Genomic DNA, 25897 nt, shown 5'->3' on the forward strand with positions numbered 1-25897 from the left:
TTAAATATTTACCTGATGCATTGTTTTTCAAGATTGGCTCATTTAACTTCTTAAGATGCTCAAAATTTGCTGTTTTCCAGTCGATTACCCTCATTTTATTCCAACTTGCATCACTCTTGGCCTGAATCTTCCGATTTCTGATGTTGTTATAGTTTCAAACCAAAACATTTTGCAATCTCACTTCTTTTACCTGTTCTAACTCATTACCTATAACAAGACCTAGCAGTGTTTCTTTTCTTGTTGACTTATCACATATTAAGTAAGAGGAGTCCTGAATGCACTTTAAAAATAATCCTTTAAATGCTATATCAGCAGTATTCAGTTGCCACTCCTGTGTTCTCTGAAATCATGCTTTTATCACCTCTAGTATATGCAGATCCTCTCTACAAATTATTGTCTCCAGTTATAGAGTCATGCAGCATGGAAACAGAGCCTTTGGTCCAACTTGTCCCTGGTGACCACACATCTCAATCTGACATTGTCCCATTTGCCAGCATTTGGCCAATATCCCTCTAAATGCTTCCTATTCATGTACCCATCCAGAACCTTTCAAATGTTGTAATGATACCCTCCTCCACCACGTGTGTTATTTTAAAGATTGCATATCAAACAAGGCCAACTTTCATTCCACGCTCTATTTGATCTCTGGCCATCCACGTTACTCTTATTCTCTCCTATAGTTATTTTCACGGATTCTTTGTCTTGTTAGGTTTCAATATTTCTTAAATTTCTCTATCCCACTCATCCCCCATTATTATTTGGGAGTCTTAATTACAGCTCCAGTTATTCTTTCCGCTAGGACCTTGATTGGAACTGGTGGAGCTCTTCCCAGTGATATAGCTTCTCCTTGCCCCAGTACTGCAGCCAATGTCCCATAAATATAAAATTGCTCTCCCCACATCAGTCCTTTAGCTATGTGTTTACAAATTTAGCAATAACTCCTGGTAGTGAAGAGGTCCTTTTAAGGGACTAATCACATTGTATCATTAGTTCTTAAATAGAGAAGGTGGAGTCACAGGTAGACAGGATAGTGAAGGCGGCATTTGGTACGCTTGCCTTTATTGGTCAGTGTATTGAACATAGGAGTTGGGATGTCACAGTGCAGCTGTACAGGACATTGGTTAGGCCACTTTTGGAATACTGCATTCAGTACTGGTCTCCCAGCTATAGGAAAAACGTTGAGAAATTTGAAAGGGTGCAGAAAAAAGGGTGTAAGAACATTGAACATTACAAGAACATTGCCAGGGTTGGAGGGTTTGAGTTATATGGAGAATAGGCTGGCACTGTTTTCCCGGGAGCTTTGAAGGTTAAGGGTGACTTTATAGAAATTTATAAAATCAAAAAGAGGCTTGGATAGAGTAAATAGCCAAGATATTTCCCCTAGGGTAGATGAATCCAAAACCAGGAGGGCATAGGTTTAACGTGGGAGGGGAAATATATTTCATACCAACAGAAGCAGGAGTAAGCCATTTGGCCCATCGAGCCCGCTCTGCTATTTAGATCATGGCTGTTCGAAAAAGGATCTAAGGGGCACCTTTTTCATATAGAGGGTGGTGTATATATGGAATAAGCTGCCAGAGGAAGTGGTGGAGGCTGGTACAATTGCAACATTTAAAAGGCATCTGGATGGGTATATGAATAGGAAGGCAAAATTATTGGGAAGAATAATTTAAATAGAACTTTTAAATAGCACAATGCCATGTCCAAAACTAAAATGTTTTTGACTTGTTAAGATTTTCTGTTTAGGATGTTGTGCTACTTCATCAATGAGAAGGGGTTAAGATTATATTTAGCATAAAACAAACTGCATGACTGTTTTAACAATGCTTTCGGGAGGCTTATTAAAATTTAAGTTGGTCTAATTTCCAAGTACTGCACAACCACTAGTTCCATTTCCAAAGAATAAACACGGTCACATGAATATTCTTGGTTCTATTTCTAATACATTGCCCATAGCTTCGTGCAAGAGAATAGGAATCTATTTAATGCATGTTAATGGATGGAGCTCTGAAGAAGTCTATATATGTCGTTAAATAGATAAATAATAGAGAGAGATAGATAAATAAATAAACAGAATAGGGAGCCCACGTTACTGGAAAGGGACAAGTCTTAACAGGATAGAGAAACAGAGGGATCTTAGAGTGTAAATATATCAATCACAAAAAGTTATGTTGCTGATTAGCAAGGCCATTTAAAAGAAAAACAAGCCAAGTACAAGGCTTCATTTTGTGGGAGTGAATTGAAGAATTAAGAACAGGAATAGGCCATCCAGCCTCTTGGGGCTCACCCGGTTAAGCAAATAAAAAAAATCCCGGCCGATCTGATTACCCCACTTTCCTGCCAACCCCAATGGTTTTTTCTTCCACAGCGTTTCAAGAATCTTTTCTCCCACTGCCCGAAAATTATTCAGAGTATTGGACCCCTCTGTCTTTCCAGGAAGACAAACTCACAATCCGCCGTCAAAAGATACATCTCCTCATCTCTGTCTTAAAACGGGTGAGCACTTATTTTAAACCAGGGCTCATTAGTTCTAGATTGGCCCACAACAGGAAACTTTTACTCCACATCCACCCTTTTGAGACCTCTGAGGATCTTGTATGTTTCATTCAAATTGCCCGGAGGACTGTGTAGCGTGGATCTTGCAACTTCTCCTGGGTTTCAGACTTATTTCTAGATTTCTTATCGTTATTACATTTCAGTAGCAGGAAATTTTTATTTTGATTCATTTTTAGTTATTTTATACATGAACAAGATAGGTTTAGAGGGATGTTGGGACTGGTTTAGTTTAAGAATATAATCAGCATGGACTGGCTGGACTGAAAGGTCTGGTTCTGCACTCTATGACTCCACCCTCTCGGATTCCAGCGGATACAAACCAACCCTGTCCAACCTTTCCTCATAAAGCAGCCTGCCCATTCCAGGTCTTAGTCTAGTAAACATTCCTCGAACTGTTCACAATGCATGTATATTCAAGGAGACGATGAATGCTGTACACAGTACTTTTGATGTAGAATCATCAGTACCGTATACTGTATAACTGAACTTCCCTACTTTTGTATTTTATCCTCCTCACAATAAGTGATAACATTCTATTAGTTTTCTGAATTACTTGCAGCCCCTGTATACTAACCTTTGATGATTCATACACAAACATATCCAGATCCCTCTGCATCGGAGCTCTGCAATTGCTCACTATTTATAGAATATGCTTTTTCCATTTTTTTCCTCACAAGATACACAATTTCACACCTTCCCACATTACACTTCATTTGCCAGATCTTTGCCCATTCATGTAACTTATGTGTATCCCCTCGTTACTTCTCAAGTCCTCCTCACAACCTATTTTCCTATTTATATTTGTTTCATTAGCAAATTTGACAACTGTTTCCTCATTCAAGTCATTTAAGTAAATTGCATAATGTTGAGGCCTCAGGACTGATTCTGTGGCACACATTACATCTTACCGATCAGAAAATAAGACTTTTCTGCTTACTTTCTGCTTCCTGTTAGCTAACCAAGTCATTAGCCACATTCTGGGTACAACTCCCTCTAAGTCACTGCCACTCAACGCCCAGTGTAGCCCAACATCTTATCATTGTTTAATGAGGGACCATCATATACTGGAAAACTTTCAAATGCCGCAAATGATTCAGCAACAGAAAACAAACATTTGTCTTTCAGAAGAGAGATAGACTGTAAATTTGCAAGTGCTTGAAAGGTAGGCAGTCAGTGAATGGTCACTGCACCTAGGTCTCATCTACTGGAGTCAATGTAATTCTTTCTGGCTTGTAGCATTCAACATTGCTGTTCTCTTATCATGCAGAAGCGATGTTTCTTCTATTCAATCTCCTCATCCTTCTCCCCAGAAAGTTGCTCCCACTCTCTCAGCTCCATCATCCTCTATCATACACTCTCCTTACTGGCTCTAGTTCTACCGAGCACAGCATGCTTGGATTATGCAGCACGCTCTGTCCAAAGTGAACTGGAAGTCCTGCACTCAACTCTCAGCCAAGCTGAAGAAACCTCACTTTCAGGAGGACTCCTGACTGCTCCACCACGGCCCTGGTTGAAGAAAGGGCCGCTCTGTATCTGCCTCGTTCATGGAACCACATAACTTTTCAGGTTACCTGCAATTATTATTTCTGCTTCACAGAGATGACTATCTTCCATCTGCTAAGACCCTCAATAACAATGGTCAAGACTACTTGTCACCAGCAAGTGCACTTCCTGTGCATTTCCCAGGCAAAACGCTACAATCACATATTGTCAACCTGCACTGCATAAGCACAGGATGGATAACATTGCTCCTTAAAGGGCCTCCTGTCACTCACAAGTAGAATCTACACAACGGGTCAGAAGATAAAACTCACCCCGCATGATCTGGGTGGCGTTGCAGCCATTTTCCAATTGGAGATCATATTTATGTATCAAGTGAATTTGGCCAGAAACACAGGTCATTTTTGGTACAAGGAATAATAGGCTCAACCTGATGACCAAGAACCCTACCCTTAACCTCCATATCCCTCACTTCCTAGCACTTTTTAGACACCCCATCAGAGGGTAGCTCTTCTCACCCAGTAACCAGCCATGTAAGGGCTTCCGGCCTCTCAAACACAGCAGGAAAACGAGAGATCTCAAGAATCTAATAATTGTGGCAGCTCCCAGGTTAGAATTAGAATTAGATTTTATTGATGTGTGCACTCAAGTATAGAGATACAGGAGTACAGTGAAAAGTGTACGCAAAGTCGCCATTCTCCAGCACCAAATTAGTTAACAAAAACCAGAATTGGAAAAAAAAACACAATAGCAGAAATAAAAGAAACAGATCCAAAAGGAAAGAAAAAGTATTCAGATCTAAAAGAAAGAAAAACGCCGATCTCAGTAAAGGTGTAGGAAACATTCAACTTCTGATGCAGGCACCTGGCCTCGCCAAGGCCTGAAGTCTCCAAACGCAGGGTGGAGCTTTGCCACTGCTGCCCTCTACTGTCAGGAGGAGTCACAAACTTGCTGCTGCTGTGCCTGCCACCACCAGGGGGTTGTTGTAATTCCATTGTCCCACTCTCACTGCTGTGGCTATGCCGATGACCCCACCGCATAAGGCTTTAAAGAAACAAAAATGACAAAGAAAAGAAGACCTAAGATGGTCACAGATGAATTGTACATTTAGGTGAGCTGATAGCCGAGTGGTATTACCACTAGACAATTAATCCAGAAACTCAGTTACTATCCTAGGAACCTGGATTCAAATCCCACCATAGCAGATAGGAATGGCCAATATATTTTGGCCTAGTCAGAGACACCCGTGAGTGAATTAAAAACAAAGGACATTGATGGAATGGCCACCATTTCAGTTGATGAACTCACCTTCACGTGATATGTTGCTCTCAAGGTAATGTGTGTCTAGTCTGTAGCGCCCGGTGTTGGGTAGAGCCTCCTGACTGGGCTCTTGTCATAGGGAAGCAAGGTGAAGGGTCTGATCAGGCACAAATGACATCAGTAGCAGTCTTAATATATTTCTGGGTGACTCATTTGAGACAGGACTCCAATGGTTCTTGGCAGTCGCATTAAAGATGGGACATTGAAATTTCTGCATGAGTACTGAAATCTTGTGCTCTCACTTTACCTAAGAAAGGCATTGTTGCATCTAAGAGCATATTGGTGAATTCTTACAGTTCAAGGTGAGGGAGGATCAGCTCTGTGCAGAGATCTTGCAGTATCTCTGCGTTTTGTGACCCCCAGGTGCCACTTTTCAGGTTACCGGTGATTATTATTTCTGCTTCACAGAGATGACTATCTCCCATCTGATATGACCCCCGATAACAATCGTCATGACTACTTGTCACCAGCATGTGCACTTCCTGTGCACTTCCCAGGCAGAATGCTACAAGCACAGGGTGGATAACATTGCTCCTTAAAGGGTCTCCTGTCACACATAAGTGGAACCTGTGTAACAGGACAGAAGCTAAAACTCACTCCACATGCTCTGGGTGGCGTTGCAGCCATTTTCCAATTGGAGATCATATTTACAAGTCAAGTGAATTTGGCCAGAAACACAGATCATTTTTGGTACAAAGAGTAATAGGCTCAACCTGATGATCAAGAACCCCACGCTTAACCTCCATGTCCCTTTCTTCCTGGCACTTCTTGGACACCCCATCACAAGCACCTTCCACATGCCCCCTGGAGTTAGGGCTGCAACTCCCTCCGTACGCTCCAAGCCTACAGTTTACTCCTACTCTCTATCTCGGTGATCACAATCCCACTCTCAGTGGTGATGTATGCCACTAACAGCTCACCATTCTCTCCCCTCAGGATTCTCTTCCTCTTGAAATGTTGAATTTCTCCTCCACTATCCTGGTCCCTTCAGCATCTCAGCTCACTGCCTCCAATCCCCAGCACTGAACTCCTCCACTTCCCTACCACAGCCATGTCCCCTGATAACTCCCATTGATTTTCATTCTGCTCACTCCCAGACTGGTCATGGCCCACCCTGAGTGGCTTGGACAGATATCTGAGTCTTTCTTTCTCAAATTACAACTCCTGAATGTTCCTGCTTCTCAGTGGCCTATTTGAAAGCAGTGCTGTTGTCAGTTAACTGACTCGGAGCCATGGAGCTTGTACACATTTACATCCTTGTAAGTTTGATTTTTCAGAATGTTAGTTCCCTGTATGCATTTGACTGTCAACAATCTCCATGGTATTCAAAGCGCTATTGCCAATAATGATAAGCTGCCCTTAAGTAAACATTTTAATAAATATTTCTTCCTGGAAATTTTTGAGAAGAGTTGTAGCTCAGGTTGATAAGTATGTACGTTAGCTCCCTGAGCTAATAAACGGAGAGATGGGACACTGTGCTTCACTGGAGACTCTCACTAGTGAGATTACCTGATATGGTGATGAAACATCTGAAAACAAACCTCCAAGCTCAGTGAGCTAACTTACATACATATCTCTTCCTGCTTGATAATTGACTCAACTAATTATTCTCCAACAAGACTCTGATAAGAACACTGTCGGATGAACCCAAACTTCAATTCCTCATCCCAGCTTCCTCCACAGTTCATCTTTCCTCTCCTGAGGGCATTAAAATTGCTAGTATTCAGAGTTCCAAACTATCTCCTCTAAATTATCTTCTTAAATCTGAGCCTATGAAATGCATGTTTTCGGCCTCTTTGATCCTTCAACCACTACAAGTTGGTTTATGGAGGACCTTTAATGTAATCAAGACCGATAGGAGAGGCATGAAACATAATATCAAGCGTCCAATCCAATCTTCATCCTGTTGACAGTTCATGGCCAAAGTCACATACGGAGACAAAGACAACAGCAAATAAGGACAGAAAATGGAGAGAGGGAACAACAGAATAGTACAGAGATTGGAGAACTAAGTATAGGATAGTGGGTGCATTGGGGTGGAGTTGGCCATGGATGGGAGGTCTGTACGATGGTCCACTCTGTCCATATTCTAAGGTTCAGTCTTTCATTGTCTCTATAATGTTAACTGGTTGGTTTCCCTTATTTACACAATAAATCTGCACATTGTCATTGTTGGGTAGTTCAAATTCATTATTTACATGATACACATCACAATACTGCATGCAACTTCTCCACCAGTCTCCAGCCGGAAGAGTGCTCTCCTTACATCGTGACTATATCAGTTTCATCTTGACGTGAAATCCTTGCTCTACATTCAGCAAAGTGGATTGCAACAGAGAAAGTGGGACAGATGGAGACAGAATACGAGGACAGAGAGTGGGAAGAAACGAAAGAATAATTAAATCAGCCAAAGAGAAAGGGAAGACCTGCATTTGTATCCGACCTTTCACAACCTCAGGACATCTGAGAGCATTTCTTGGGTCATGAATTATTATGGCATCGAGGTCAAAGAAATGAGAAAAAGTGGCTTTCAACAGAAAGAAAGGGAACAGAGGAACTTCACACAGTGAAGGAGAGGGATGGAACTGGTGAATTAAACATGACAGTACTGAGAGCAAAGTGCAAATGTGAAAGTGGCCAAGGAACCAAAGGTGGGTGATGGGGATAAAGGATGGGTGGATGGGGTTTAGCATAAAGCAGAGAAAACATAGTGGTGGAGTGTTCCATTAAACCTAACAGCAGAAGACTGAGAAATGTCTTCACTCCCCTGTCGGTATGGAAGCAAACCAGTCAAATGGAAAAATGTATGTCCCAGGCAACACCGCCTTTGCACTTGCCTGCACCAATGCTGTCGGTTGTCCAACAAAGTGGACTTCCTGCTTGACCCAGTGGAATCCCATTTAGAATCTTTTAGAAAATAAGGAAGATTTTCTAGGCCATGGAGCTGGGAGATGGGAGTAATGTGCTGGGATTGTGGAGGGCAGTGGTTGATGTGGGGGCTGGGGAAATCATAATGGCCTTGTGGTATGTGAGGTGATGGCCTAGTGGTATTATTGCTTGACTATTAATCCAAAGGCCCAGAAAATGATTCAGGAACCCAGAGTCAAATGCTGCTCCAAAATCAATAAAAATCTGGAATTAAGAGCCTAATATTGACCGTGAAATGATTGCTGGGGTAGACCCATTTGGGTGACTAATGCCCTTTAGCTCCAAACTCTCAGTAGATTAGATGACTTACAGTGTGGAAACAGGCCCTTTGGCCCAACAAGTCCACACTGACCTTCCGAAGAGCAACCCAGCCAGACCCATTCCCCTACATTTACCCCTTCACCTAACACTACAGGCAATTTAGCATGGCCAATTCACCTAACCTGCACATCTTTGGACTGCGGGAGGAAACCGGAGCACCCGGAGGAAACCCACGCAGACACAGAGAGAATGTGCAAACTCCACACAGACAGTTGCCCAAGGCGGGAATTGAACCCGGGTCTCTGGCGCTGTGAGGCAGCAGTGCTAACCACTGTGCCACCATGCCGCCCAGTAATACTGGTAGATGAAGGGCTTTTGCCCGAAACATCGATTTTCTTGCTTCTTGGATGCTATTCCAGCACCACACTAATCCCCATGCCCAGTAATATGGTTGACTTCTAACATCCTTTAAACATCCTTCTAACATTCTAACTGCAGATGCTGGAAACCAGATTCTGGATTAGTGATGCTGGAAGAGCACAGCAGTTCAGGCAGCATCCTCGGATGCTGCCTGAACTGCTGTGCTCTTCCAGCACCACTAATCCAGATTCTAACATCCTTCTAACAGCCCTGTTGGCAAATAGGAATGTGCAACAAATGCTGGTCCAATGATGCCCACACCCTTGAATGAACAAAAATAAACAGTACCAGCAAGTTTAATGGCAAAAACTCAGCATCAAACAAATATTGCTCAAGATTTCAATGTGGAATCTTAATCTTTCCAGATAGATAAACTAAAGTGGGCGAATGGCCTCTCACATTGGTATCTCAAGAGCACTTCCCAAATCTGAGAGCTCTGACATCTGGAAGAACAAGGTTAAATGAACTTGTAAGAACACACCCAGCTCCAATTCACACACCGTCCTCGCTTGGAAATATACTGCCTTTACACTTCAATGGCATTAGATCAAAGATATTGGATTTCCCTGCCCAAAGGCACTGTGGGCCTACTCTCACCAATCACAGTTTAGTATTTTAAGAAGGCAGCTCTGCCATCACATTCTTAAGAGAAATTAGGAATGATCAACAGATTCTGGCCCAGCCTGCAACAGTGACATCCTGCAAGTGAATAGAAGAAGAATATAAGTTGCTCTCATGCCGTGCACGTGGCTGTCAACTAGCTGGTCAACATGCCAGATCAAACAGGACCTTCTAGCCACTATGTGAGATGATAGCATTGCCATTGATTTTTGGCCCACCTCATGTCGCTAACATTAAATAAATGTAATAGTTGTCAAATTCTTCCTGGCAATTTGTGAAATCGAGCAGCATTTAACAACTAGCTGCTGGCAATCTCCAGAATCGTGTTGACAGGTAAGGTGTGATAAAGCCTTTTCTCTGTAAGGGCAAAAAGCACTGGTGATTTACATTATTACCTTCATCCCATTCAGGTTGCTTTCAGAAGCAGACTATTGTGTGGACTTTATTCAAGTGCATTTATTTATTTAATTTCATCATCTTTGAGAACATCCCCAAAGCCCTATACAGCCGAGTACTTTTGCAGCACACAGTCACTGTAGAAAGCATAGCAGCTAATTTGTGCACATTATCCATAAGCAGTGATGTGATAATGGCCAGATATCCTGTATTTTTGTTTGGAATGGAGATTGAAGGATAAAGTTTGGGAGAAGATTTGTAGCTCGGGTGCTCGTTGTTGTGGTTCTGTTCGCCGAGCTGGGAAGTTGTGTTGCAGATGTTTCGTCCCCTGTCTTAGGTGACATCCTCAGTACTTGGAAGCCTCCTGTGAAGCGCTTCTGTGATGTTTCCTCCGGCATTTATAGTGGTTTGTCTCTGCCGCTTCCGGTTGTCAGTTCCAGCTGTCCGCTGCAGTGACCGGTATATTGGGTCCAGGTCGATGTGTTTGTTGATAGAATCTGTGGATGAGTGCCATGCCTCTAGGAATTCCCCGGCTGTTCTCTGTTTGGCTTGTCCAATAATAGTAGTGTTGTCTGAGTCGAATTGCTAGTCATCTGCGTGTGTGGCTACTAAGGATAGCTGGTCATGTCGTTTCGTGGCTAGTTGGTGTTCATGGATGTGGATCGTTAGCTGTCTTCCTGTTTGTCCTATGTAGTGTTTTGTGCAGTCCTTGCATGGGATTTTGTACACTACATTGGTTTTGCTCATGCTGGGTATCGGGTCCTTCGTTCTGGTGAGTTGTTGTTTGAGAGTGGCTGTTGGTTTGTGTGCTGTTATGAGTCCTAGTGGTCAAAAGAGGAAGAAGAACACCTATACAATGTATTCGCCAAAAACAGATACCCGCGCAATTTAATCAATAGAGAACAGCCTAAGGGAGAGACAATGGATGGAGGACATGCCACAACCCAAAGGACTAGCCACACTACCATACATCAAGAGCATTTCCGAACTGACAGCCAGACTACTGCAATCACTAGGACTCATAACAGCACACAAACCAACAGCCACTCTCAGACAACAACTCACCAGAACGAAGGACCCGATACACAGCATGAGCAAAACCAATGTAGTGTACAAAGTCCCACGCAAGGACTGCACAAAACACTACATAGGACAAACAGGAAGACAGCTAATGATCTGCATCCATGAACACCAACTAGCCACAAAACGACACGACCAGCCACACGCAGATGACAAGCAACATGAATTCGACTGGGACAACACTACTATTATAGGATAAGCCAAACAGAGAACAGCCAGGGAATTCCTAGAGGCATGGCACTCATCCACAGATTCTATCAACAAAAACATCGACCTGGACCGGATATACCGGCCACTGCAGCGGACAGCTGGAACTGACAGAGACAAACCGCTATAAATGCCGGAGGAAACAACATAGAAGCGCTTCACAGGAGGCTCCCAAGCACTGAGGATGTCACCTAGACAGGGGACGAAACGTCTGCAACACAAATTCCCAGCTCGGTGAACAGAACCACAGCATTGAAGGACAAGCATTGATTGACCAGGGAGAACTTCCTCCTCCTCTTTAAAACTGTTACCATGGATTCACATGGGTGCACCTAAGAAAGCAGACAGCCTCACAGTTTAACATCTTAGCCAAAAGGACTCATCTCTGATAGTGCAGCACAGCTGAGATTTTAAGTGTAGGCCTGCAGAGTCAGATTGGAACCCCCAACCATCAGATACAGAGGTAAGTGCACTATCCACCGGACCAAAGCTAGCACCAGAACGTACAAGAACTACCTATATTTTCTATCTTAAAATAGTTCCTTTCACACAAGCTACTAATGCCAACAAGAAATTTTGGTAAGGCTGCAGTTGTTTCCCTCACAAACTGGACTGGATAATGGAGAGGGTGAGACAGAAGGAAAGAGTCAAGGAGGAAGGCTGAATAAGCAAACCTGGTCAATTTCGTTCCATACCCTTCCTATCTTTACATGCAACCCATTGCTTTGCACAACCTGTAAAGCAAGGAAGCTTTTTAAACAGTTCCTCAAATGGATTTCCCTTTATTTCAACATGTGGTCATGTTTTATTTTTCAAACTAATCAGGGCAAGACATCAGAAGAGGAACGGTGTTTCTGCCCATGCCAATGACACGCAACTAGTCAGCTGTAAAGATACAACCCTATCTCTGGCCGATCGACGGCCCTTAGATACAACTTCTCACCAATACCCAAGGCCTGTGTTGCTGTCACATCTTCACTCTCTGAGAGTCAGCTCCAAGTGATTTCTTACCAACTGCAACAATTACCTCGTAATGATTAATACCATAGTGCAGTTGTCATATTTACAAAGAAGACAGGATACTCTGTGCTTGCACTCATGAGATGGCAATCCCAATCACTCAATCATCAAGCTAATCCGTGTTGGGCTGGATCGGGTCCCTGTCCAACTGAAAATAAAATTCAATACAAAAAGCAAAATACGGTAGATGCTGGAAATCAACCTCTCTAAGCAATTTCCTCTCTAAGCATACTCAAATAATACTGAAACAGACGATCAACTCATTGCAGCTCAGGAGATCTTGCTGTGCTCAAACGGATTAGTGTCTTTCATGAATTACAGCACTAGCTAGAATTTAAAACAATAAATTGGTCAGAAAGCATTTTGGGGCAGTAAATGGTTGTGACAGGTGCTATAAAAATGCAAGCTCTTTCTTTTGTGAACATCTTTAATTTCTGAAACCCCTTAAAAGACTTATCAAAGTGCATTTTGTTTAAATAGGATTTCAGCTGCCATCCCATATATCTCTCTCACTGGCCTACTGCACAAATTTGCTGACAGCTATTTAGGAGGAAAAGCTGCACGGGTCTGGCAGAGGAATCAGGCAGCGTTTCAGGTCCAGTGACCCTTCCTCAGAACTGAAGATATCAAGGAAAATGTTGTGTTTTATGAGAGGGGGAGGGGGGAGAAGTAAATGATAGGTGGAGTTACAGCCTAAAAAAGACAGAACAGTTGAACAGACATAGAAGTGAAAAACAATCAGCCTAGGAGAATTAATAGCTAATTAATAGCCTCTAATAGTCCCCATTTAGTAGCTAACAGTGAGGTGTGTGTAATAGCAGAACATGTGGATACAAGGCCTGGTGTGTGTGGGTGTGTGTTGGGGGTAAGACGTGGGACAACGTGCCTCAAGTCCTCAAATTATTGAGTTTGTTATTAAGAACAGAAAGCTGTGGAGTTTCCAAGCAGAAAATGAGGTGCTGTTCTTCCAATTTCTGCTGAGCTTTGCAGGGAACACTGCAGCAAGCCAGAGACAGAGATGTTGGCCAGGGAACAGGGTAAGGTGTTGAAGTAGCAGGCAACTGGAAGCTCAGGCTCTTTTCGGTGCATAGAACGTAGGTGCTCTGCGAAATGATCACCCAATCTATGCTTCATTTCCTCAATATACAGGAGACCACATTGTGAGCAGTGAATGCAATAGACTAGATTGAGTGAAGTGCATGTAAAGCACAGATTCACCTGGTGGTTGCGTTTGGGCTCTTAGGTATCAAGGAGAGAGATTGTAAACAGGCAGGTGTTACACTTTCTGTGGTTGCGGGGTAAGGTGTCATGGGGAAGTGGGTGCTGGGGGAAGTGAAGAAGGAGTGAACCAGAGTGTCCAGGAGGAAGTGGTCCTTGTGGAAGGCTGACCAAGGAGGGGAAGGGAATAGGTGTCTGGTGGTGACATCCCACTGGAGGTGGCAGAAATGGTAGCTAATGATTCTCTGGATGCGGATGCTGGTGGAATGGTAAATGAGGACAAGGGAGACCCTATTCGCTGTTGTGGGAGGATTGAGAGGGGTTGAGGGCTAAAGTGTGGGAGATGAGTTAGAGCACTATGGTCAACGACAATGTTCGGGAATCCTCGGTTGAGGAAGAAAGTGGATATTTCGAATGTCCCCTTGTTGACGTTGGCACCATCAGAATAGATGCAATAAAGACAGAGGAACTGGGAGAATGGAATTGAGTCTTAACAGGAAGCACGGCATGAGGATGTATGCTCATGGTAACTGCGGGAATTGGTTAGTTTGTATTGGATCTTGGTGGCCAGTCTATCCCAGAAATTGAAACAAGGAAGAGAAAGGAGGAGTCAGGGATGGACTGGATGAAGGTGAGAACCGGGTGAAAACTGCAAGTGAAATTGACAAACTTTTCCAATTCCGGGTGAGAGTAAAGCAGCACTGATGATATCATTGATATACTGGAGAAAGCTTTGTGGCTGGGGACCGAATAGAATTGGGCCACCTTCTTTTAGCAAATCGTTTTCCCAGACTGATCACTCTTTTATCTGTCCAACTGTTCTCCTCTCTCCTTGGGCTCTATTCCTCAACTATCGTATACTCTTACTTTCTACCCCAATCCTATCTTTTTCCTAGGTACCAACAGTTCTGAGGAAGAGGCACTGGAGCCATGCTGTTAATTTGGATTTCTCTCCACAGATGCTGCCAGATCTATTAAACTTCTCCAACAATTTCTGTTTTGTATCTGATTTCCAGCATCCGTAGTACTTTTGGTTTTTACTTATTTATAAAAAGGTGCGGGACATATCTTTCTATTAAGCTTGTCGATCCCAGGGGTGATAATGTCAATGTGCAGACACATGACTTCACTGCACAATGTTTAACTCACAATACATCCTCAGGGCATATCACTGTTTATTGGTTCACAAACACAGGGACATGTTTCTGTACACTTTGTCAACAGACAGACGCATTCTAAATTAACAGGAATGTGTATATTGTTCCCTATCGGTACGTTACCTAATAATTAAATATTGCAAACAACAAATACACAATGCTGCAAGCCCAAGATATCTGAATATTACTTGTTCATACACTCGCGAGATCTGTCTGATTGCCAGAACACACACATTTCCTCATATTTGTCTTTACAGCATCTGCTCCTTTCAAATCGGTTTGTGCCAAAACAATTCACATAACCAGAAGCAGAAAATACCATCTACCAAAACTATTGCCCTTAATACATTTCAAGGAAAGAGATTTTGGCAGTACAGGGACTGAGGAAGGGTTGAGTTTAGAACTTTCCTCAACTTCTCATAATCATTTTTAATTTTTTGTTCTTTATCTCTTTGTCCATTCACTTCTCCAGCTGTGTATGTTTTTTGGTGTTCTTACGGATATTTGCCACTGAGGGAATGCAATGAAGCTTCAGCAGATGATTGAAGCTTAGGCCAACATGTCATCCCATCAGGAGGGATTGTGAGATTGTGTTTGCATTCTCTATAGTTTAGAAGTATGAAAGGTCGTCTTATTGGAGTGTACACAATTCTTTCAGGTTTCAATGGGGTGGATACAGGAAGGATGGCTAAGGCTGGTGGATCTAGAAGTAGGATTTACAGTCTAAAGATTAAAAGGGAGGCCAGTAGGACCAGAATAAGGAGGCACCTCTCTGCTCAGGTGCATGGTGAGTCTTTGGAATTCTGTATCCTAGAAGCTTGTAGGACATCAGGCATTGAGTTCATTCTAAGCGGACAGTGATACAATTTCTACATATTAAAGAGATCAAGAAAAATCTGGGATAGTGTGGAAAATTGGCATTGAGATAAGAGATGAGCAATGATCTAATTGAATAATGGAGTGGGTTCAAAGGGCACAATAGAAGCCTCTTGCTCCTATTCTTATGCTCCACCGTCTCATACAAATTTTACCATCTGGAAGCTCTGTTTTCAGCAGCATTGCACTGGAATCGCTGTGACATTTCTGTGGCTCACTGAGGAGGGATAGCGCCACTGCATGAGTATATCACAGGAAGCTGCCTAATTCACAACAACGATAGATAGAGCGACACAAATTTGATGGACAGGAGGGATGCAGGTTTGGCGCTGGGCACATTGAGGGTCTCCTACTCAGTTTCAGGAGAGAAATAAAGTGAACGGGAGGTAAAACAAATTAAGATGCAGGCTACTGGACAGAATGTTGCACCAGTTGCTAAGCCCAAGGATTCTGAAGACACAACATCCACGACCATATGTTTTGTGCAAATTAGAATCAGATATAGACCTTTCGGCCTTTCAAGCTTACTCTACCATCCATTAAGAACATGGCTGTTTTACTTATATTCAAATACATCTGCACCTACATCTCTGCGGTGATGTGTGACCATCAAAGTGAGCTGGCATAACACTATGGGGATCATGGACACAACATTCCCCCTTGTCTTTCCCCCAGACTGTAAAACCCAAGAGTTAGCAACAACAGGAATTTCTACCTGACCTTTAACATTGTAAAACATCCCAAAATGATTCACAGTTCAGCCATGACAGAAGATTGGACGATGACATAAGACCTTGGCTAAAGAGGTTGGGGATTGAAGAAATCATAAAGGGGGTGGGGGAGAAAGAGAGAGAGAGCCAAATACTTTAAAAAGAAAATTCCACAGCGAGGTGTGTAGGCAGCCAAAGGCACCAGTAATTATAAGTCAGGAATGTGCAAAAGTTGTCATTTTCAGGTGAGGTGTTAAACCCAAAGTTGGCCTGCCCTTTCCACTTACATGGACGTGATCCCACGACCTCATTTCTCCCTGGTCACTGGGCCAGTATCCAGCTCTCAATCAGCACCGGAAAACCAGATCATGTGGTCGTTATCACATAACTGTGTGTTAATCCTTGCCGTGTGGAAATTGGCTGCTATATTTCCTACACCGCAGCAGTGAACACGTTGAAAAAAAAGTACTTAATTGGCTTTAAAACGCTTTAGGACATAGTGAAATCATGAAAGGCGCTGTATCAAGGCCTTTTTTTAAAAAAAAATCATATTTGGCCAATTCTTCTGGAAAATTGGTTGCAGCTCTGGTGATTCTGTGCATTGGGTGCAATCCCCTTCAAGGAATTAATGATGTACCCTCAAAATACCTCTCTCGTGTGACAGAGGAAGCGTCCATTGCAAGATGGTTCATTTGCACCTTCAGTTGCAAGAATACTACTCTGTTTAACTTCAGGCAGCGCGTAAAGAATTTCACGAAATTCAGTGAAACGATATCTTGAGCTTTGAAACAGTTGGTTTGAAAGATTGCTTCCAGTTTGAGGGTGGCTTTTTACGCGTCTCCTCGGTCACCTGCTTCACAGAAGAGGGATTTCAGTTGCCTCCCACTAACTTCTGAATTCTCTGAGAAGCCCCGAGAGAGTGCAGTGACCCTGAGCGCTGTCGATCAGCAGCCAGGGTGTAATTCAATCCCTCACACCCCATGCACTTACCTCTCCCTGGCGTTGAAACGAGAAAGGCTGATGTGAACATGACATTCAGAAACTGCCTTAAAACCATCCTGAAATAAGTTCTTCCCTTTTGCCACGCATTTTCCTCTTTGATCTCTGTCGCTGTTCGCGGTCTCAGTTTGAGAAACATACCACGGTGCTGTATTCCGGTTGTGCCAGTCTCGGGGACTTCTGTTTATCAAGCTTTGTCTTGTTTCATGTTGCAGAACATGACTGCGGTTGGGGGGGGGGGAAATGCAACTGGGAGGACGTTATGCAAATATCTTGAGGGAAGGCGAGCAAAAGTGTTTCTCCGTAAGTTGCTTTAATACTTGGTAACTGCTGCAAGTCGCCCTTTGTTGCTGCTCGTTAGAAGTAAATAAAAACTTGCATTTATATAGCGCTGCTTACAATCTCAGAGTGTTTTACAGACAATTAAGTACCTTTTGAAGTTATCATCCCAGTTGCAAGATAGAACATAGGACTGGACAGCACAGGAATCGGCCCCTCAGCCCACCATGTTGTGCCAAACATGACGCCAAATGAAACCTAATCCATATCACACCAATTGCAGAAAGTGAACAATCTTTCCAGCACTGCTTGGGGGGTCTAAGGAACAGGCATGTTTTCTCCAGGACAAATATGTTTACCTGTTTAATTGCTTTTCTCCCCTCACAACCACGATCTCATTCCCTCAAATACCACCTTGCCCCTCCAATCTGCTTGTGTCCTCCTGACATATCCCCTCCAACTCTAACAAGACCTCTCAATCACCACTAAATTCCTTGTACTCTGAGTTCTCACTGCCTCCCTTGTGCCATGGGTTTTCCTGCCTGGCAAGTAGGCAACTGCCATTCAGTGGGGGTACTTCAAATAGGAAAAACAGCAGAAAAGGCTCAAAAGCCATCCTGCAGTTAAAACAATGGCAATTCAGGAAACTTAGAATTCCACTTTCTTCTCCCTAACTCCAAATACCCTATTCTGATCATACAACCTTATAAACCTTTGAGCGGTGCTGTAATGGCTTCCGTCTTCTGGAACTGATCCTCTGTTTACAAGTTGGGCTTCCTCAGTCCTTACCAAGCAAACGCTAAGACTCTAGGACTGCCAAAATAAGTAAGGAGTGATACAAACCATCTGATTGTCCAGACCTGGAATATGCACATGTGCACAGGATCCTTACATTATGAATGCGACAAATAAAACTGAAGTGATCCAAGTAGTAAGTAAATAGAAAGGCAAATGGAATTTTGTCTTTTGTCACTAGGGGGTTGGAGTTTAAAAATATAGAAGTCTTGTTACACCTGTACAGTTGGTGAGGCCACCTGCAGTACTGTGCGCAGTTTTGGTCCCCATATCGAAGAAAAAAAATACAATGGGATTGGAGGCCGTTCAAAAGAGATTCACTAGACTGACTTCTCGGATGAAAGAGTTGACTTATCAAGGACAGCTAAATAGATTAGGCCTTTATTCATTATGTAAAAAATGAGGTCTGCAGATGCTGGAGATCACAGCTGAAAATGTGTTGCTGGTTAAAGCACAGCAGGTTAGGCAGCATCCAAGGAATAGGAAATTCGACGTTTCGGGCCCGAAACGTCGAATTTCCTATTCCTTGGATGCTGCCTAACCTGCTGTGCTTTAACCAGCAACACATTTTCAGCTTTATTCATTATGGTTTAGAAGAATGAGAGGTGAGGTTATTGAATCTGAGGGGGCTTGACAGGGTAGATGTTGAAAAGGTGTTTTCATTGTTGGGAGAGGCATGAACTAGGAGGCACAGTTACTGAATAAGGGGACATGCATTTAAAACTGAAGTGTGAGGAATGTCTGCTCTCAGAGGGTTATGAACATTTATATTTCTCCAACTAGATCAGCAACTATTTAAAGAGGAGGTGATAGATTTATGAAATAGCAGGGAGTTGAGGGCCGTGAGGTGCTGGCATTAAAGAGGAGTTGATGTCTGAGGCAGATCAACCATGATTTGGTTGAATGGTGGGGCGTGTTTGAGGGACCAGATGGCCTATTCTTATGCTCTTAAAGACATACCAGGTGATTTTGAACAGGTCAGTGTTACATTCTTGTGCAAAGATTTGGAATGGGAATCTCTCCAGTAAAGGAGGGTGGAAGCTAGACTGATTGTATTGTCTAAAATATGGAATGAAGTGGGGAGAAATAACAGAAACAAAAACCTGGTGCCCTCTTGCAATGACAATACATGGTATAACCATCCTCACAAAATATAAAGCCCTTTTGTTTCCAAGACAATCTTTTGTCCCAGAATAATCTCACAATGGAACATGTGACCATAAGAAATAGCCAGAATCCTATCACTTAAAAACCTCTGGACCCAGGTAAAATATTTCTTGATTGACAGCTCTGGCTCACTGATTGATCTGTCCATTGACAAGGTTTAGTTTTAAAAGCTAAAGAGCTTTCAAAAGTTTCCAGTTTTTGCTGTTGATTCTTGAAAGAGTCATGATGATTGCCATTTTACTGGCTTATAGTGAAAGGCATTTTATAAGATAGTGTAATCTGTAAAGGAAACACTTAAACTTTTTTAACACATCCTATTGTCTCTATAGGGTTCATTAGTCCTAAGCAGCAAGTGAATGGGTATGCAGTGCCATAGCTTGGCCCAGCAGAGTAGTCGGAGGAGCATGGCTTGGCATAGAAGGTATGACGGGTGGGCGGAAGGATTAGGTGGTGTGGATAGAGCATGGGAAGTGTTTGCAGGTCAGAGTGTGTGCAGGCCCTATTCCTGAAAAGACAGGTGATGTAGAAATGTTATATGACTTTAAGGCAGAGATAGAGGGATCTTTGATTACTGGGGAGAATGAAAGACTTTTGGGGAAATTCAGGAATGTAAAACTGAAGTTGAGTTCTGACAAAGGGTCACTCAACCTGAAACTATGGCGTCTTTCCACAGATGCTGCCAGACCTGCTGAGCTTTTCCAGCCACTTCTGTTATTGTTGCAGGAAGATTTACAAGAATGTTGCCAGGGTTGGAGGTTTTGAGCTATGGGGAGAGGCTGAACAGGCTGGGGCTGTTTTTCCTGGAGCTTCAGAGGCTATGGGGTGACCTTATGGCGTTTTATAAAATCATGAGGGACATGGATAGGGTAAATAGACAAGGTCTTTTCCCTGAGGTGTGGGAGTCCACAACTGGAAGGCATAGGTTTAGGGTGAGAGGGAAATGATTTAAAGGGGACCTGAGGGACATCTTTTTCACTCAGAGGGTGGTACGTGAATGAGCTGCCAGAGGAAGTGGTGGAGACTAGTACAATCACAATATTTAAAAGGCATCTGGATGTTTGTATGAATAGGAAAGGTTTAGAGGGATATGAGCCAAATGCTGACAAATGGGACTAGATTAGGTTAGGATATCTGGTCAGCATGGACAAGTTGGACCGCAGGTTTTGTTTCTGCGCTGTACATCTCTTTGACTCTATGAATGTAAAGTTAAACGTTAAAATCAGATCAGCCATGATCTTATTGAATAATGGAGCAGGTTTGAAGAGCTGAGCAGCCTCCCTGTTGTTCCTTGATTGTATGTTTGTATCTTACTGTTCTTATTATAACTGGGACAATGTACCTCGGCACTGAGATGGGTCCCTTGAACAGCCCGCCTGCACATCTGGCAACACCTGCCACCACTTTTAAATCATTCCCGGGGCATTGGGCCCAACAGTGGGTAGCACCCTTACCCAAAAATTGACATCGTTCCTCTGAAATCACTTTTCTCTTGTCCCAGGCCCTGCTGAGCCAGGAACTTTCCCAACTCCCACTAACTACCCAGCTGAAAAGTTGGAAATCCAGCTGGTAATTTCTGAAGTAGAGTTAGCATGCACCAGCTTCCAACTTCAAAGCAAGCGTGTTAATAAGTAAGCTAATGATAGCAAACTAATCAGTGCCCTCAACACATCCTAGTCTCTTTTGAAGTGTGTCAAACTGAACGTGACCCCAGTTCCGCTGGACGTAGTCTCACTGCTGCTTCGAAGGTTTGTGCATTTACACATGATATAATGATTGGCGCCTGTAAGCTGGACTGACGTTCCAGAGCAGTATGGAGGGAATGCCACCCCTGTTAAGGGACTATCCTTCAATAAGACTAAACTAAGGCTGCAGCTGCACCATCCAGAGCTTCATATGGGGACCTAAGATCCTGTGACACTTAAGAACAGCAGGGTGTTGCCTCATTCAACATTTCTACATGAACTATTAAGCACCAATGATTATAGAGGTTTTGCTGGTACAAAATAATGACTGCGGCACTTAATTGGAGCACAGTCCTCAAATACTTTTAGAGTTTCAACAACAACAACAAGGGAAGCTGGGATTGTTCTCCTTAAAGCAGATAAAATCAAGAAAGTAAAAGACAACATCTTTAAGGGGATATTGATTTCACTGGCAGAAGTTTCAGGAAGCAATGTTCACAGTAGTAAGTTAATTGGCAGAAAATGCAGGATGTAAATGAAAATAATTATTTTCTTATATCATGACATGAAATGCATCGCATGGCAGGGTGATGAAAGTAAATTCAGTTTTAACATGTAAATGTGACTGAATATACACATGAAAAAGAAAATAGTTCTAACCTGGGGAAAACAAACAGAAGGGATGGATTGATTAGATAGCTCTTTCAAAGGGTAAACCTGGGCATGATCAGTCAAATGGCATCCTACTGTAATGTATGATTCACTGATTCTCTGAGCGATATGAACTGATAAGCAGGGGGAAGGAGTTGGTGAACATGGGGTGGCTAGGGAAGGTATATCCGAAGGAGGAACATGGGTAGAGTACAAAATGGTTTAGCAAATAGTGCGGTAAAGGGAAGGGGAGACTGTGCAAGAGGTCAGATCGTAAAAAGACCTCAGCGCTGTGAGAGGAAACCATACAATTGCAAAAGGTCAGAGACATAGGCCATTAAACACAAAGTTGAGAATTTTAAGGGTGAAGTGCTGGGGGACTGAGAACCAGTGTAGATCAGCAACGATTGGAGCTGAACGTGGTGACCAACATGAACTCCAGAGTTTTGGTTTAGCTGAGTGACAGTACATAAGGAATGGAATACTCACCAAGGGAACAAGGGAATACTTGAGTCCAACAGTGACAAAGACATGGGAGATAGTTGGGCTGAGGCAGGGACAAAGAGAATGTGAGACCAAACAACCAGACAAAAGTTATGGTCAGTCTTACTCAATTTTGAGAATTTGCCAGTTAAGTATTGTAGAGTAATATGAACCTGTAGATTACAACCCACGAAGATCCCTATCCCAATAACAGAAATAGCTGGGGAAACTCAGCATGATGAGAATAGGATGGGAGGAATGAGTGAACAATAAATGGAGATGGAGCCCAGAGAGAAAAACAGTTGGCCAGACAAAGTGTGGCATGGTGGGTCAGCGGTTAGCACTGCTGCCTCACAGCACCAGGGTCCCAGGTTCAATTCCAGCCTCAGGTGACTGTCTGTGTGGAGTTTGCACATTCTCCCTGTGTCTGTGTTGGTTTCCTCCCACAGTCCAAAGATGGCTTTTTTTTCATCCAAAGATTTGCAGGTCAAGTGAATTGGCCATGCAAAATTGCTCGTAGCATTAGTCAGAGGGAACGGGTCTGGGTGGGTTACTCTTTAGAGGATCGGTGTGGACTGGTTGGGCCAAAGGGCCTGTCCACACTCTAGGATCTAATCTAATCAAGAAATAAGTAAGGGTCAGCCTGGGAGAATCAAGAGCTGCTAATGGGGACCATTGGTGGCTCACAATGGATTGTTTGTGGTAGCAGCCCATATGATGAATACCACCCACCACATGAAAAGCAGATACTCATGTGACTCAGTCAATGTTGTCTATCTCATGTGCTGCAGGCAAGGATACTCCGAGGTGTGGTATATTGGTGAGACCATGCAGAAGCTATGACAATGGATGAATAGACACTATACAACAATCGTCAGACAGGAATGTTCCCTCCCAGTGGGGAGGATAATTCAGCAGTCAAATACATCAGCCTCCAACCTTCGAGTAAGCATCCTCCCAAGGCAGCCTTCGAGATACACAACAACACAGAATTACTGAGCAGAAACTGATAGCCAAGCTCACGCCTTGTCGCACTACATCCAACCCCACCACACTGTTCTGTATCTGTAAAATCTTCCTTACTGTTCTGTTTTGACCATCACCTTGTTATGATTTCTCTACCTTAATTGGTTTGTACAGTTTTGGATTACTTATTACTTTGGTTCGACCCTCAACATGTGACTCTAAACCTATTATGTTATTTCAGTCATTTGGAATTTGTCTCCCACACTTACCCCTTACCTAACACTACAGGCAATTTAGCATGGCCAATTCACCTGACCCGCACATCTTTGTGACTGTGGGAGGAAACCGGAGCAAACCCATGCAGACACGGGGAGAACATGCAAACTCCACACAGTCGGTCGCCTGAGGCGGGAATTGAACCCAGGTCTCTGGCGCTGTGAGGCAGCAGTGCTAACCACTGTGCCACCATGCCGCCTGTAGAGACCTATTATTGGGCCTGTTGACACTCCACTCCCACCATTTGTATGATCTTTTGATCTCTCTGCCCATGATCTCTTTGCCTATGAACTTGTGTCAGTGTGCATCTCTCTCACTTCACCTGAGAAAGGGGCTACGCTCCAAAAGCTTGTGATTTCAAATAAACCTGTTGGATTATAACCTGGTGTCATGTGACTTCTGAGTTTGTCCACCGCAGCCTGGGCACCTCTGATGACAAGGTCTGGTGTAGGCTAAGAATATGGGAGAAGGTGCTCAGGTCCTAAAATTATTGAACATGATATTGAGTTCAAAAGGCCATAGAGTTTCAAAGTGAGGTGCTGTTCTTCCAGCTTGCACTGAACTTTTCTGGAGCACTGCAGCAAGCCTGAGACAGAGTTGTTGGCCAAGGAACATGGCGGTGTGTTGAAGTCGCAGGGAATAGGAAGCTCAGGGTCATTTTTGAGGACAGAGTGTGGGTGTTCTGCAAAGTGGTCATCCAGTCTGTGTCTTCTTCTCTCCTGTACAGAAAGGATCACGTTGTGAGCAGCGAATACAGTAGACTGGAATGTGTGCTTGGGCCCTTAGATAGTGGGCAGGGAGGAAGTAAACGTACAAGTTTTGCACCTTCTGTGATTGCATGGGAAGGTGCCATGGGGCAGCGGGAGATGCTGGGAGTGGAGGAGGCGTATCCCAGACAGAATGATCCCTGCAGTAGGCTGACAAAGGAGGGGAGGGGAATATATGTCTGGTGGTGGCATCCTGCTGGGGATGGCTGAAGTGGTGGCTAATGATCCTCTGGATGTGGATATTGGTGGGACAAGGGGGGGTGGTGGTGCTATTATAGGTGTTATTGGAGGGAAGAGAAGGTGTGAGGTCTGAAGTGTGGGTCAGACATGGCTGAGGGCCTTTCAACCACGGTGATGGGGAATCCTCGTTGGAGGTAGACAGTGGACATTTTGGAGGGCCCCTTTTAGAAGCTGGCATGTCAGAACAGATGCAAAAGAGACGAAGAAACTGGGAGAATGGAATAGAGTCTTTATATGAAGCAGAGTGTGAGGATATATATTCAAGGTAACTGTGGGAGTCAGTGGGTTTGTTGTAGATGTTGGTGTCATTGCAGAAGACCCTCATTCTTTCTACAAAATGACCCTGAGCTTCTTGTTGCCTGCTACTTCAACACAACACTGCGTTCACATGCCAACATTTCTGTCTTGGACTTTGGTTTAAGTGGCATTTGTGTCAAGGCTTTTACAGCTTCTTGTCATTGCAGAGCCTCCACTGCAAACCATATCTTTCCTCATTAACTATCTGCTCTGCCCCTTATCACATCCCATTCCCAGAATGACTTGCCTCTGACCAGACATTCACTGAAAGACCAGCATCTGCTTCACCTTTAAAAGGCCTCTGTGTACCCACTCAATCATTGGGAATCCAACGTTGCCCCTCACTGGCACAGCAGCTTCAAGACATGCGGCTCATGGCATGTAGCCAACATGGCTGGCGCCCCCTCACATATACAAGCTCCACTCTCTCTCTCTGTTCAACCAATTACATGTCCTCAATTACACCCTGTCTAGACTCCCCAAGTCATCACTACCCTGTCCGCACTGCACATGGTAGATCTACAGCTTTTCATTGTCCAGTAGGGCAATATCACATCCAGAGTCAAAGGTTGTGGTGCTGGAAAATCACAGAAGGTCATGCAGCATCCAAGGAGCAGGAGAGTCGACGTTTCGAGCATAAGCTCTTCACCAGGAATGACATTCGAAACGTCGACTCTCCTACTCCTCGGATGCTGCCTGACCAGCTGTGATTTTCAGCATCATACCTTCTTGACTCTGATTTCCAGCATCTGCAGTCCTCACTTTCTCTAAACATCACATCCAGGCAAACAATCAAACAATTTATTTATTTAAGACCATAAGACCATAAGACATAGGAGTGGAAGTAAGGCCATTCGGCCCATCGAGTCTACACCGCCATTCAATCATGGCTGATGGGCATTTCAACTCCACTTACCAGCGTTCTCCCCGTAGCCCTTAATTCCTTAATTTGTAGCTAACAAAAGCAAAACAAAATGAATAGAGCTTGCAGTTGATGTCCCGGTGTTGGCATGGTGACCAATGAC

At 43.5% G+C, this 25897-nt stretch overlaps 1 protein-coding gene and 1 long non-coding RNA gene across 4 annotated transcripts in view; both read right to left on the reverse strand.

Annotated features, from left to right (window-relative positions):
* Nucleotides 1-17598, reverse strand: part of crfb16 (cytokine receptor family member B16) — a 52672-nt gene extending 35074 nt beyond the window's left edge. For 2 of the 3 annotated variants that reach the window (XM_060834969.1, XM_060834971.1), the window contains exon 1: nucleotides 17261-17598. In XM_060834969.1, the coding sequence (XP_060690952.1) occupies nucleotides 17261-17408 (148 nt within the window). In that variant the 5' untranslated portion in view covers nucleotides 17409-17598. The remainder of the gene's footprint in view (nucleotides 1-17260) is intronic. The other variant, XM_060834970.1, reaches the window with a different exon arrangement.
* LOC132821951 (uncharacterized) lies at nucleotides 10038-16620 on the reverse strand. The gene is made up of 2 exons (XR_009645371.1): nucleotides 16558-16620; nucleotides 10038-10823 (listed from the first exon to the last, which is right to left on the reverse strand). It is a non-coding gene; the product is annotated as an uncharacterized LOC132821951 (long non-coding RNA).
* Nucleotides 17599-25897: the final 8299 nt, after the last annotated feature.

The sequence above is a fragment of the Hemiscyllium ocellatum genome, chromosome 13, assembly GCF_020745735.1.
Source record: "Hemiscyllium ocellatum isolate sHemOce1 chromosome 13, sHemOce1.pat.X.cur, whole genome shotgun sequence".
Lineage (NCBI taxonomy): Eukaryota > Metazoa > Chordata > Chondrichthyes > Orectolobiformes > Hemiscylliidae > Hemiscyllium > Hemiscyllium ocellatum.